The 14844-nt window shown below is 38.3% G+C and overlaps 2 protein-coding genes across 5 annotated transcripts in view; both read right to left on the bottom strand.

The window, feature by feature from the left end:
• Positions 1-58: 58 nt before the first annotated feature.
• On the bottom strand, positions 59-3462 carry tmem30c (transmembrane protein 30C). The gene is made up of 7 exons (XM_032529238.1): positions 3125-3462; positions 2763-2879; positions 2351-2458; positions 1613-1703; positions 1371-1517; positions 1071-1283; positions 59-894 (listed from the first exon to the last, which is right to left on the bottom strand). The coding sequence occupies exons 1-7, from the start codon at positions 3320-3322 to the stop codon at positions 707-709; spliced, it is 1062 nt and encodes a 353-aa protein (XP_032385129.1). The 5' UTR covers positions 3323-3462; the 3' UTR covers positions 59-706.
• Positions 3463-3853: 391 nt separating this feature from the next.
• The window catches only part of cmss1 (cms1 ribosomal small subunit homolog), a 39064-nt gene continuing 28073 nt past the window's right edge, over positions 3854-14844 (bottom strand). Inside the window, exons 2-10 of one of the 4 annotated variants that reach the window (XM_032529263.1) lie at positions 8960-9096; positions 6380-6451; positions 5778-5907; positions 5619-5678; positions 5429-5531; positions 5280-5340; positions 5086-5173; positions 4908-4996; positions 3854-4176 (exon numbers count right to left, since the gene is read on the bottom strand). In XM_032529263.1, the coding sequence (XP_032385154.1) occupies positions 4093-4176; positions 4908-4996; positions 5086-5173; positions 5280-5340; positions 5429-5531; positions 5619-5678; positions 5778-5907; positions 6380-6451; positions 8960-9096 (824 nt within the window). In that variant the 3' untranslated portion in view covers positions 3854-4092. Of the gene's footprint in view, positions 4177-4907; positions 4997-5085; positions 5174-5279; positions 5341-5428; positions 5532-5618; positions 5679-5777; positions 5911-6379; positions 6452-8959; positions 9102-14844 lie in introns of all 4 variants that reach the window. The other 3 variants (XM_032529260.1, XM_032529259.1, XM_032529258.1) reach the window with 3 other exon arrangements.

Raw genomic sequence — 14844 nt, forward strand, 5'->3', positions numbered from 1 at the left:
GTCACAGAGGGATTGTGTTTATGTGGCTCTCACTGATTGTATATAGAGAAATAAAGAGTTTTTAAACAGGAAATGTTTTATTACTATCTTCAGCTGTTTTCATAAAGTATTACAGACATGTTAGCATTTAGCACAGAGCTGCTAGCATGGCTATCTTGTGCTATTAAACATTCATTTTGAGAATTGGCACTGGCTAGCCGTTGTGCTGTAATAATAACCCGTATCCACAACTTAGCTTAAGAATCAGAATTACAGTTGGTGTTCTGTATTTTATTTTTATTCAAAATTTCCACTTAGCATTCGGTGAAACCGGAAATACAGCCTTAACACCACAGTGACTTTAGTTCTAAATGTAATAATTCTAATACATCATGTTAAATAATTACAGTACATTAGCATAACGGTGTGTTTTAAAAGCATGCAAAGGTTCAAGTAAAATTACCTCAAAGAAAGCTTGAAGCCTCTGCTAAGACCCCTAGGTTTCAATGTGTTCTTCAAAGCAACATAAAAACAACTCAAATGATGGGGAAAGTTATTTTTCCAACTTAATTCTTCATTGGCTGCAAACACTAATTTGCTTTAACCATTCTCCTTCATGTGCTGGTATCAATGTTCTTGTCATTTCAGATTAGTTGTCTGACAATTATCACTTTCAGGTGCTTGTGAGATTTTCACTCCTCAGCCTCCCAGTGCACGTCTTACCCCTTCATTCTTCCATTCTTTTTCCATTTTTCCCAAACTTCCACCATGCCACAGTGAGAATGACGGCCATCAATAGGGTCAGGCAGCTGGTTACGAGGTAAGCAACGGGCAGGAAATGGTTCTGACCTCCAAACCAGGTCAGCGTGGTCAGCACCACTTCCTTTCTGCCTTGGAAGTACTGCACAGGGAAGTCTGGAAAGGCAGATGTCAAGGCTGAAAATAGCTCAAATCAATGGCAAATAGCCGGCCTGTTGTCTTTAAAAAGTCCCTGTGTTAAACTGGAAGACAGAGGAAACTAATGCACACAATAGGACGTGCCCATGCCAAAGTTTCCATGAAAGACATCTCTGATGGCATTGAAAGGATACTGTAGGATATGTTGATGGTGTAATTCCCTGCTGGCAGACCCTTAGTAAAGGGCTGGTTGGCTCTGTATAAAACCCCATAGAGCTTCTTGAAGTTGGGGAAGGCTGCCTCTCTCATCCATATGATCAGGTCATCATTAATGAAGCCGTTGTTGGTCGGGTCGAGGGGATCGAGCTCGTACACAGGCTTTTGCCAGTACAGAGGCTGTGCTGTGCCTATGTAGTAATCACAAATCAGACATTATGAATGACTCTGGTTTTTATACCGTTCTTGTTTCATAAAAGGTTTTATTATTCATTTACCTTCAAATGCTTGAACAAGGGTCATGTTGTCATTATTTGGGTTGCGATACTTGACATTTTTGTCTGTGTACCAGGCGATGCCCTTCCGTAACAGAGGGACCAGAACTGAAGGACCACTAGAACCATGATAGGTCAGAATGAAGGAGTCTGGGAGAAAAGATGCGAGTTTAGAGCCCAGTGTGAGTGGAAAAAAGTGGAGGATAAATGTGATGATTGATGTGTGTGTTATGAGGGGTGCTTACCATTGAAGATGCTGTTGGCCACAGCCCCGCAGGGGGCAATGGGGAGACCATTTTGGTCCTTCATGAATGGCTCGCAGTATGAACTGGGGTTCTAGTCAGGAAACAAGGTTAATGGGGAAATCGGAAGATAATTTCACAATAAAATTTTACATTTAACCAAGTACTGTACTTCAGTACAATTGAAATGGTACTTGGGTATTTTTTTTTTTTTTTAATACTTTTTACTTCACTTACTTTACTTCAAACTTCATTTCAAAGAAAAACATTGTTCTCTTTACTCCACATTTAGAACAGCTGTAGTTTGTAATTACATTTAAGATTCAGGTTTTACTTGGAAAACATTTGATCAGTTTACAATATATGATTATTAACAATTTATGCTTCCCAACAGTATTTAAGTAAACAAGCTATTAATACAATCATGTATCGATAATAATTAAACAAAATTAACTCTAAGGGGCCATTCTGTTGCATAAATACTACTTTTACTTCTGATACACGTATACTTTGCTGTTAATACTTATGTACTTTTACTTAAGTAAGATTAAAGACTTTTTTATACATTATAGTATTTCTACTTTAACTTAAGTAAAATATTTCCTCCACTACAACATCAAAAGGCAAACAAATCAGTGTACTATTTCAGTTTTAAACAAGTTAAGGGCATTTTATGTGAACATAAAATATGGACAGTAAATAATGAGTCTAAACAAGGTTATTGTAATAAAATAAAGCTACCTTTAAGTTTTTCTTCCTACCAACCATCTGTCCATCATCTCTGGAGTCCATGTATCTGCGGAGGTTCTGATGGAAGTTTTGGAGGCCATAGTAAAAAAAGACATCTCCCTGGAAAAGCAGCAGGACACATATCATCAGCAGAGATGTTCTTGTCAGGCTGAATTCTGTCTTTGACTGACTTTAATATTTACAGGAAGTACCAGAAATAAAAGCACTGCAAATGGAGCTTGGATATTGAGTGTGAAAGTTAATACTTGACCTTTGAATGTAGCAATTTTACAGAATAATCTTAATTTAAGGTCCTCTTGGAAGCTTTTTCAACCATACTTACGTACATTACTAGGTGTCTAGCAAAGGCTTGCAAGTGAACAGTAAGTGATATTGCTTTGTCACACTATGTTGTCAAACTTACCTTCAATGCTTTCTTAATGGGAAACACAAGTGTGCAGCTACAAGGTTGGGCTGCATTGCTAGAATTTTTACGCTTTTCAAAACAAATGTCACATGTCCCCGCCTCTGTGTAGTCCAGCTGAAAAGACAGGAGAGAGTTAATCAAAGACTAGAATGAACTGCAAGTAAACTGTTCCTGTTTACTGAACTCAAAACACACCCTTGGATCGTTCCTTGTTACTCCCTTTTTATTATTTTTTTTATTGCACACAAGGGTATTCGGTCTCTTCCTCTCTCTCCGTCCCTCTAAAATCTTTGTGCATTAAAATAAAAATCTTAATTACTAAATAAACTAGTGCAATCTTAAAAAACACCCACACTTACCTTTATTTCCTGGGTGCTCTGCACTGTAAGGAGCAGCCATACTCCCAGCAGCATACATATCAAAGACATTAAGTAGAAGAAGGGCAGCACGGTGTTAGCTGTTAGCATGGGAGACCATGCAGGTAACCTCTGCTGTTTGAAAGCGGAGTTGTCTGGCCTCCGAGCCAAGGGCCCAGACTTGCCCTTCACTTTGCCCATGAGAGGGACCTTCGGTTATGGACAGAAGAGGAACTTAGACAGCTGGAGATCCAGAAAGTGTGTTTGAGAATGCGCTGCTATTTCTTCTCTTCCGGTTCTTTTTTTCAGCGATATCTTTCTGCACACAGAAACACACACTCTTGCTTGCCAAGAGATTGTTTTCCCAGCAGGCCTTGCAGGGCGGGGGAGACTGTTGTGGTCTGTTACTTATTAACCACAATCCTTTACTTAACTACCTCTGTTTTCTGTTACTTCCATTTTTCTTTGTGGTTACATTGTGCTTCCTTCCTACAAGACAAACATGGGTTTCTTTTTATTCACGTTAACATGACACAGACGTGTATTTTATATCTTTATTCTAATTTGCTGTTGGATATAATCTGTTGGTTTTAATCCCCCTTTGTGCTACATCCCATCCTTTATCAAAGGATGTGATGGTAAATGTGACTTCCTAGTGGGCAAGTAAACTTATGACCTCACATTCTCAGTAGGAGGGACTTCCCAGGGTCAGACTAAACAAACAAAAGAAGGCTGGTTTCATTTTGAGTCCGTTTATTCAATCCATTACTCTGGGACATTGCGTTGGACAACAGCGAACAAACACCATATATTTGACACGGCCTCTGAAAATAGTAAACGCACAGCACAGATTTCCCACTGACACAAAGGAAAAACAAACAGGATGAGGCCCCTCAGCATGTAGTGAGAAACATCATGTAGTTTTAAAAATCAAGGTGTCATGTGGATTATAAGCACACAGCAATGTGCAGTTAAAATAGTCCAATTTTGATTTTGTCTTCTTTACAACCATTCAGGATACCATTCTCCAGCAGCTTCATAAAGTCCAGTTTGACCTGAAATCAGTTAAATGTGTTATTAACGGCATTAACACAAACCCATTTTAACAGCGTCAATTGTTTTATCGCGAGATTCACGTTCTTTTTGGCCTAGTAAACTGTGCAGTTTTTTTCACATGCTGTTGCAACAACTAGTAACATTGGAAAAAACACAACACCACACCGGATCTAGCTAGACCGGAAACAAAACAACAGGCACGCCGCACACACTTGTTTGGGCTTGCGAGCCGGCCAAAAAGTGGTAACATTACGTTCTGAGTGGATGGTGAGCGTGAGACGCCGAAATGGATGCCAATAAGATTTTGAATGGAAAGTTTGACAAATGGTTCCATTGACAAGACCAAAGTGATCTGTGTGTTTTGTCGTTGTGAACTGAGCTATTATCGCAGCACGTCCAGTCTGAAATGCCACTTGATGGCCAAGCACACAGCTGATGCGAATTCTCCACCCCTCCTCAAAGTATTTTTTTCACCCATTTACCATGGACAGTGTTACATTGTGTGAGAAAGTGAGAAAAGTTACGTGAAATTGAACACTACAGTAGGCTAACTGCAAATGTTGTTTTCAATAAAAAAAGTTATTATTTGTTATTATTACATTATTAACAATGTAATTAATCGTGATTAAATATTTGAATTGTTTGACAGCACTACTTTATATACTTTATAAAACCATGCAGTCAAAACAAGCTTATTATATTTTCATCCCAGAAGGGGGCAGTAGCTCACCTCAGGAACATCCACCATCCTTCGGAGCTTCTGGTCCCTCCAGTTCCAGTCCAGAACCACATATCTCAACGCCTGCAAGCCCAAACCCTCTATAGAAAAATAAATGAAAGCTTCAACATATTAACTTCAAAGCGCTTGAGGTCTTAGTAAACAGAAGGACTATCGTGTCTACACTTACCTTTCTCTATAAGAGCGCTGATCCGGCCAGGTGTCCCCACTCCGATGTGGGTGACTCCCTTTTGCAGCAGTTTCACCTGCTCCTCTATCTGTACACACAAAAGAGACATGAAGAGAACTGTTAATATTGTTCTGACGAAACATCGTCATTGTACACACACCACAAGCATCATATTGAACTGTCCTCTCTACTACCTTGATATGTTTTGCAAAAAGTTTTAATGCTTTGGCTTCACCCTTGAAGGCTGTCAGTTGCCTGGGAATAATAAAAAGCGAATCATGTCAATATAATTAAAAGGTTGTCATGTAAGAAATTCAGCAAACACCTCTGTTGCGTTACTTACTTGATGAGCTCAATGGTTCGGAGAGCGGAGCTACAGACGATGAGCAGAACTACAGAACTCTTTTCTGTGTGCTGCTTTTGAATTTTCGACCACTTGGGACAAACTAACAGGAAAATGAAGACAATAAATGTGACTTGTGTGTTCAAAAGTAAACAGCTTATAGAAGATTTTAGTTTAGAAGACCATTTACCCTGTTTCAGATATGAGGACAGAGTGTGCGTCAAGTCATTACTGGACAGAAAGCAGGAGTCTGGAAGATGCGACAGGGCAGACGGTGACCTTAGTGAATCAACACATCAGCAGATATTAACTGAACTTCCAAGTTCAAAGTGGACTTGCCCTGACTCACCCAGCAATTTGAGCTCCTCCTGCTCGATCACAGAGCGCTTGTCTGAGAAGTACTGTGTAACCAGGCTCTGCAGGTCGGCCGGACAGCCTGGTTTTGGCTCCGACGAGGACAAGACATCTGTGATCGTCTTCTTCTGATAAAACAAAATATAGTTATTTACAGCAGGTCTCACAGAGAGGTGGTGGAATTCAAGTACTGTACCTAAGTACAAATTTGAGGTACTGGTAATTTACTTGAGTCTTTTCTTTGCCACTTTCTACTTGTACTCCGCTACATTTCAGAGAGAAATACTGTACTTTTTACTCCACTAAATGAATCTGACAGCATTAGTTATTTTACCAGTAAAGATTTTTGCACACAAAACGCAGGTAAAATATGATGTTTTATTATAAATAAAACTGTACAGCTGAAAGGATTTGCCAATTACTCTAATCTATCAATTAGGTACTTTTAATTTAAATACATTTTTCTGACAATACTTACATACTCCTACTTAGGTAACATTTTCAATGCAGAACTTTAACTAGTCAGAGTATTTTTACAGTGTGGTACTAGTTTCCACTGTTGTCTCTCTTTGCAACAGCAGGTGTCACCAGACTCACCTTTCTCTTTCTTTTGGGTTTTGCTGACTTTTCATCCTCAATCTCCTTCTTCTGAGGAATAATACACTCTTTCTGTGAAAACAATACATGAAGAACACACACAATTCAGGCATAGTACTTATTAGGGTTCAAACCATGAAGCGGTAGAACCCTTCTGTGTTTATATTTAAATTCCTTTGAAGGTAATATGTCTTAAGTGGTTTTTTAAAACCATACTGAGTGTTTTGTTTGATAGTCTTTGGGAGAGAGTTCCAATAACACATTGCTCTGTACCTGACTACCTCCTACTGCATGCCTCGTTGGATAACAATGTGTATCAGTACTAAAGGATAGTTTTGTATATAAACTAAAAGGTGTTTTGTTTGTTATGACATTATGTAAAAAAACTATTAGCAAATACACAAATCTATTTTTAACTTAAAACCATGAGAGTTGTTCATGCATTTTATTAACATTTGATCTAAACCCACACGAGACAGCCACACATGTAGCTTTATTCTGAATCACTTGTAGTTTTTTTAATATTAATTGCTGAAGTGCTGGACCACACCACAGAGCAGTAATCCAGATGTGAAAAAAACAAAGCCGGAAGAACTTGTTTAACTATCAGTAGTGTGAGGGTGTTTGCACACCTTTCAATAACTGACCAGGTGTTGCCCATTTTAGTTACCAGTTTCTGAACGTGTTTGTCCCAACACAATCTATTGTCATCATACCCAAAAGTTTAGCCTTGTAAGTTTTATTTTTGTTGTCTGCCGCACCAACTCAAATTCCTGTGAGCTGGAATGAGGTAGAAACATGAAACTTGGGGGAACAACTGGAAATGGTGTGCCTGTGCTTCTATAGAAATATGAACCCAATCAGCCACATGGTGGCGTTGTAATTAAGGCTTGAAAATGCAAACTTTGAAAGGCAACGCCCCCCCCACACACCTTAAGTCCAATTGACTTGAAACTTCTCACACAGGTGCAGCTTAATGTGCTCAACAAAAAAAGCCTCAAAGATCATTAAGGTCTGCCTAGAAAAATTTCCCGCCATTTTGAATAGTTTTAAAACCCATTTTTATGATCTCCTACACCGTAGCTCCGATTGCCACCAAATTTTCAGTGAATAATCAATGAATCAAGCTTATTACAAGTTGTATAAAGCATGTCCATATCTCAATTACTTTTCAAGTTATTGACCAATGAACTTTGAAAGGGGCGTGGCTCTGGACATAAATGAACACCAATCGGCAACCGTAAGGCCAATCATCACAAAACTCAGAGTATGTTCAGATAAGTGCCCCCAATATACCCAGACAGTTTTATAAACATATGCTAGTATGGGGCGCTACAAGCCCAAGATAGGTGAGTGGCATTACACACATTTGACTATAAATCACATATTCATTGTCCAGTCATCACAAATCTCTCAGGATATGCCCTCATAAGTACCTGAACCACGCCCTAAAAGTTTCATTCAAATAGAAAAGGGGGCGCTGTAGATGAAAACAAACTGCAAGTGATTTAGCGCAAATCAGACTTTAAAAGACCAAACAACACAAAACTTCCAGGAAGTGTCTACATAATGACCTCACACAAACACTGCAAGTCTCATTCAAATTGACCACTAGGAGGTGCTTTAAATGCACAATAACTGGACGTGGAATGAACAAATCCAGGTTTGAGCTTAGAATTGCAGCTTGTGGATTTATTAGCAATTGTTTTTGTGTTGGTCATCTCCTTTCTTAAATTGCCGTGAGCTGGACTGAGATACATATCACACTGAATTGAAAATAAATGTTTTTGACAAATCAGTTGTAGGCATTTTAAACAAAGTGCACTGTTTGTGCACTGTTTTACAAAGCTTGAAGGATGTGTTTTATAAAGATGATGGACCAGATGTGTCAAATTACTTTGAACTCCCTATTGAGAAAAAAGGTTTGAACCCACGTATCGCCACTTGCGGCTATATTATTATATATTGAGAATATGATATATCCAGTATATTAATCAGTGTTTTAGTGCATTTAAAATTATAATCTCAAGAAATATATCTGAATAATCCTTGAGGGTAAAAAATAGTTTATGATAGCATAAATAAAAAGTACAAAGTTTGTGTAATATGTATTCTAATATACCATACTCCAATACATACGCTGTAATTAATGATTTGTTCCACTAGCAACAATCTTATTTTCTTATACAATAGATATAATAAAGAAAATAGGTTTATTTGATGTTTCCAATTTTCCCAAAGCACAAGGTGCTTTTGGTTTGACAAAACAAATGTTTTGTCAAACCAAAAGTCCAAAGGTCAAAGATATTCTATTTCCAGATGATATAAAACAGGAAAAAGCAGCTATTTCTCACAATGCAGCCCAAAGTCCAATACATCACATTGGCATTTTAACACTGTTTGATTTGTACTATAACACTACTCAGATCTAAGCAGACTCCCAAATCAGAAGTTTTTCTGATATCTATCCAATCTAACACAATAGCATCTTGACAATTTCGATATAGTGGGTTTGAGTGAAGACAGTTCTAGTGTTAAATCTTCCGGTTTTACACAGGAATGGCATTAACATGATAATACCTGTTCATTCTTTTTTGTCTTCTTGGCTTTAACAGTTTTCTCTGTTACCCTCTTCCTCTTCTCTGGTTTTATCTTTGCATTTGTTTTTTCTGTTGGCTGCTTCTCCGTTTGTGTCTCCTCCTCTGCATCAGACACACCTGAAAAAAAGAGGGAGACATTTCCTCATTACACTTATATGGGTTAACTTGCTACTGGGAGTAGTTGAAGATAAAGAAACTATTACGATGAAGCAAAGCAGATATGAAAACGCATTTCAGGTTAGACAAAATTAGGTTTTCTATTTGACATACTAAATACAAGATTATGGAGTTAGAATTTGGTTAAGTTTTGCCCCCAAACCAGAGATGGCTCAAACCGTTGCTTATTAGGTGTAAGTATTCTCCAGGAAGCACATTTCAGTCACATCAGAAAAGCAGAAATACAAATACTTTCCCCAAGATTACAACAATGCAGCAGATCTAAATCCAATCATGTGGTTATATTTACCTTCTCTGTTTCACCACTTCTCTGTGCATACCTCTCGTCTCATGCTATGAAGTCATGTCCAGACCCTCTGGCATATGTGCATGCTTGTTCAAAATACTTTCAAAAACAGATGCCAGAGTGAACTCTGCAATAAATCCGTTTCATTGCACTGGCCTTCCTGAATGTGCATTTTTAAAATACCTACTTTTACTTTGTAGTTATCCCTGTCGACATCAACTCTTTTTTCTCTAAGTGGACATCCCCGTTTACACATGCACCAAAGTTTGAGTGCATGTGTAAACGGGGCTTATCTTAGGTGATAGTGTTTAATTGTCCTTTAAAGTGCTCTTGTTTGCTTTTATGCTCTATGGCCCTTTCCAGCATTATGTGTGTGTCCAGTGTTATATATCTTTGAGTTCACGTTACAGGTTCACAAAGTGAAAAAGCTCAAAGTCCACCCCAAAGATTTACCATCTCCAACAGAAAACCCTGTTCCCAAACTGCTCCAACCACCTCTATTTTAGTCCAGCCTTTACTTTAAAGGACACATGGGGCTGTATTAATTTAGCCATTACAAAAAATGTAACGTTAAGTGGCTCAAGCTAAACAATTGCATGAAATAGACATATGATGTAGTACAGACAAAATTAAAAGAAAATGTCATCAATAGCAAAAAAGACAAGTCTATAAGACTATCTTTTTACAAAACACATAAGTAGGCTTAACTGACATATGTCCCATGTCACGTTTAATGGATTAACCATTGCTGAGAGGATGTGCCCAAAAAAACGTCATAATACAAAAATCTATCAAATCGGTGTTGATCCAGTATGATTCCTTACTAAGTAGCAGGCATCAGACACACCCCATTGTGAGTCACTGATGGTGTGACGTGACTTTGACCGTGTGTACAACTGCGACCTTTGCAAAGGGGTCAAGCATAAGTCAAGCTTATGTCGGAATAACGGGATGTTTTCCTGTTCTTCCCATTCTGCCGACCCTGTGTGCATGCAGCTTACAAAAACAGAGTTTAAACCAAAAACAAAGAAAAGGAACATAACAAGAGACCTTCATATCCCCATACCCTTCTCGATAACAAACTATATCTGACTCATTTTCCCCCTTCTAAATCAATCCTCTTGCATCACAAAGAGACATATGGCATATTTAGAGGTTGGAGGTAATAAACAGAAAATTAGCTTTCGTTTTCTCCATCTTTGTGAATGCTGCGATTCGGTAGTATTGTGTATTGCGATTTTCTTTTCCTAATAATACAATTCAGAGATGTTATATAGTGAGACATTTCTAAAAAGTAATTACTTTCTAAGAATAATGCACATCACGTCAGTCAGTCAGTCTAAGATTTATTTAATTTGGAAAGAAACACATAACATGTATATTCTGCATTTTCTGTCTTAGATTTTTGGATATATCGTAATATGGTAAGTGTTGTCTTTACCTGGTTTTACAGACTGCATTACAGTTAAGTGATGTAATTTTCTGAACTTACCAGACAGTTCTAGCTGTTCTATTATTTACCTTTACCCACTAAGTAATTAAATCCTTTCTGAAGAATATTTATCAAAAATCTCATTGTGAAACTAACATTCTGTTAAAGCACCAATAGTCAACCATACAATATTGGCGCAATATCGATATTCAGGTATTTGGTCAAGAATATCTTGATATTTGAATTTCTCTATATTGCCCAGCCCTAATTTAGATACAGCATTTTTTCTGATTATTGATTTCCCCATCATATTTTTATACAGGTTCAGTCTGGTCAGTTTGTGTCATTCGCCCCCATGATCTCATCAATGCTGGACCCTTGCCACAAGCACATGGGCTTTACACCAACACAGAGACTGGCTGCTGATGCGACTGGTAAAGCGGCTATCCCACAGGCTGGGGGAGACGAGGCTGCATTGTCTGACACGGACGAGGTGAGCGTAAACACTGGTGTTGCAGCCTCCCAGTCCTCTGCTATGGCACAACTCCTTGGGGAGCACTATACGACTCAATGCTACGCTGGCATTGAAGCAGAATGTCAGAATTTTCTGAGGGAGACTCCCTCACCCCTGGATCGCACCCCTATAGACTGTTGGAAAGTGAACAGAATAAGGTTCCCCAGGTTGGCCTGGTTAGTGTGCAAGTACCTGTCCATATCCTGGCAACGTTAGTCCCCTGAGAGTGGGTGTTTGGTGGGTGGGGTCTGACCCCAGATCATGTCAACATGCTTATCTTTCTTTCTCAAAAAAAAAAATCAGCAGACTGGTGCAGAAGTTGTATGTGAGTTACTAGTTCATTTTTCTGAGGCTTTGTGAAGTAGCCTAATTTGTTAAGTGGACTAATTGTTAGGTAGGCTAATCGCTCTCACCCTCTTTTTCAACTCCGTGCCTTGGATAGTTTTGAGTTACATTTTGACAAAACCTGGCTGATCTAAGTATTATCATGTTTTTGGTTAAGTTATTGTTTAACATGATTCTTTTTTAATTTTGTATTATTTTGGAACAAACGATTGTCTCTGTTTGAGAACGACGGCTCGCAGCTGCAGGTTCCGCTGCTTTAGAGCACAGCAGCGCATATATCTTTAAGTTTAGCCTAGCGTCCAGTTTAACTGCCACAAGGAAAAACATGCTATAATTTTGCATTTTCATTGCACTTATAAAAAAAATAATTAATAATTTTAATATAAAAATGTTAATGATTAATCAATAGTTGATTGTTAATTCTCCCAACGATCGATTAAGAAAACTTAATTGAATGCCCATCCCGACCTCGCATGTCCTCAAACCGAGAAGCACATGTTTCAGCTACATACTACTGGAAGATGTGCAGAGGACCCCGTTTTTTTGCCTCAAGAGAGCAGATGATCTATGAGAAGATCAATATCTTCAATGTCCTCTAAGCCTTGGTCCCCAATATTCTCCATGCCACACTCGCTCCAGATGGTGGAGTCAGTAGGAGGAAAAGCTTTGGGACACATACAGGTTGATACACGTACAGCTCAGATAACCATAGATCAATGAAAGTCCATAGCTGCAGAGAGGGCTTAGATGCAGAGAAATGGGGCTGCTCAGTCATCTTTAATGGAGGATCAATAGAGGTGACTGGTTTTAATAGATAAGTCATTGGTGCTGACTGAATGTAAAGAGAATCAATTGACTAGTTCCAGGAAATGGTTAATTGTTATAGTTTCAGACAAATAGCACTCAGACTTGGTTATTAGTTTTTAAGGGTGATGTGCTCACTTGTGTAAACTGGTAGCTTACCTCAGAAAAGCGCTTAATCATCAACAGAGTCTACTCTATTAATCTGATTAAAGATACCACTCTGGCCTGTACAGAGGAGTAAGACAAAACCTTTAACCTCCTGCACCCAAACACATCCCATTATATACAGCTGTGGCCACCTCCATCTCCAAAAGATACTGATATTTATGTTGTGTGCTTCTATAAAAAAACAATACTTTCCATGAAATCAATTCAGCGCTTGTTTAAACAATCAATAACTCATCTAAAGACATGTAGTATTGACAGATCTTGCGCGTGGTGCTGGTGGGTGTAGCAGTTACTGGTTTTAGAAGTCTGCAGCTTCCTCTAAAGCCACAAATTGAGCACGTGTTATTGTTAAATCAATGGGGACTTTAGGCTGCATGCACTAAATTAACAAGCAGGCTGTAGCGAGGCAGAGTAGAATACTAGAGTGGTTACACATTCACTGGCTTCCAACACTTCGCTGTCAACACATTTAGTCCACTGTCTTAACATTTTGACTTTGTATTCAATTACCTGTTGCCCTGTTGGTTGTTCTGATGCTAATCCAGGGACTTGCTAATGGTAAATCTTGCAATTAGTTGAAATAAAGATAAAATAAAGACAATGGCAGATTTACACTAATTTGCTTCATTTAAAAGCTTGCCAAATGAGGGGTAGGAGTTGCTGTTATTATACCATATATGCTCTTTTTTAGTCAGGGTAAACAAAAGTAAATTTCCAGGTAAATTGCCTGATATCAGGCTCCTGGCTCACATGCCCTCACCTTCTGTGCTCTGTGTGTTAAAGTTCTCAAAATCTCATAACTTCGGAAAACAACAAGAAACTTCAAGCTAGCAAGCTACACACCGAACAATTTTAAAGAAAATTTGGATTGTGAAATGAGGTAGGCTTGCTTGGTTATTTTGGGTAATTATTGTAAATGGCTTTATAACAATACACAACCAAAACTACATACTTTATGTAGCATGTTTTATTAAGACAAGAACAGTTAAAAGGTCATTATTTCCTTCATAAATAACAGGTGTTCAACAGTATGTTTTGATTTAAGCCAGGCAGTTCTAATTGACCTAAGTCCACCAAAGTAAAACAAAGTTTAATGTTTAAGGACAGTGCATTCCTTGGTCCCATTTCAATTCCCCCATCAATTGTTTTACATGAATATAAAGTATACAGTAAGGAGAGACCTTGAATGTGTGCATATCTATGTGATATGTGAGTATATTTATGTTTCAGTGGGTCCTCCTTTCTGTTACAGTTTAAACAAAGGTCTGGCTTATTGTATTATGTCGTATAGTCCCCTTACATATCTTGGGACACTGACATTCACATGTTTGAGTCAAGCCAATCCTGGCCTGCAGAGTGCAATAGGAGCTCCTGATGATGTCACACAGGAGGTGCTAATCAGAGACATCAGGTAATGTTAATAACCCAAAGCTTTTTAACTTCCACAAGAACCAAAATGAGGGAAAAACTCATTTCTTATGTAATGTGGATACTGTTGTTGGCCAAAACTAATTTAGGCTGCCAAACTTAATAGTAACTAGACCTTCGTCATACCATCACAGCTTTGCCTCACTTCCACTTTGCTTTTTACCAACATACCTAATCCTTATCTATGAATCCATTCCCCTCTTGCTCTTTTCAAAATCCCCCAACAGCAGGTATCATATGGATGATATTTGTAACACGGCCACCTTTTGTTCTTTATTGCCAACACAAGACTGATGCAATACATGTGGAATCTAGCGTCTGATATCAGAGTGAGGGTAGGGGTCAAATGTGTTGGTGTGAAAAAGGCATGCCTGTCCCAAAGCACAGACACCAGCTCACACAAAATTAACAGTAAATGGTAGGTCACAGAAGTTTAAAAAAAACCAAACATCTAAAAGACAAACCATTACAAAAACAATCTAGACCATATGTACTCACTTTCATTTTCACTGACCGTGAATTGGTCGTTGTTTTGCTTTCCACAGCTACGTTTACCATTTGATGAATAGGTCATAATATAGATCATAACCTAGATTTCTATGATCTCTTGATGAATGACAGTTACACGTAGGGCTGCACAATTATGGCCAAAATGATAATCACGTTTATTTTGATCAATATTGTGATCACAATTATTCTCACAATTATTTG

Source organism: Etheostoma spectabile, chromosome 11, assembly GCF_008692095.1.
Source record: "Etheostoma spectabile isolate EspeVRDwgs_2016 chromosome 11, UIUC_Espe_1.0, whole genome shotgun sequence".
NCBI classification, from domain to species: domain Eukaryota; kingdom Metazoa; phylum Chordata; class Actinopteri; order Perciformes; family Percidae; genus Etheostoma; species Etheostoma spectabile.

Bases quoted from the DNA above. Each gene is read 5' to 3' on its own strand.
- tmem30c (XM_032529238.1), bottom strand. From the start codon at position 3,322: ATGGGCAAAGTGAAGGGCAAGTCTGGGCCCTTGGCTCGGAGGCCAGAC. The intron at 1,704-2,350 runs GTAGCTTTATTT...TTTCCTGACTAG, and splicing joins GTAGGAAGAAAAACTTAAAG to AACCCCAGTTCATACTGCGA. The intron at 895-1,070 runs GTATCCTTTCAA...CTGCCTTTCCAG, and splicing joins CACCATCAACATATCCTACA to ACTTCCCTGTGCAGTACTTC.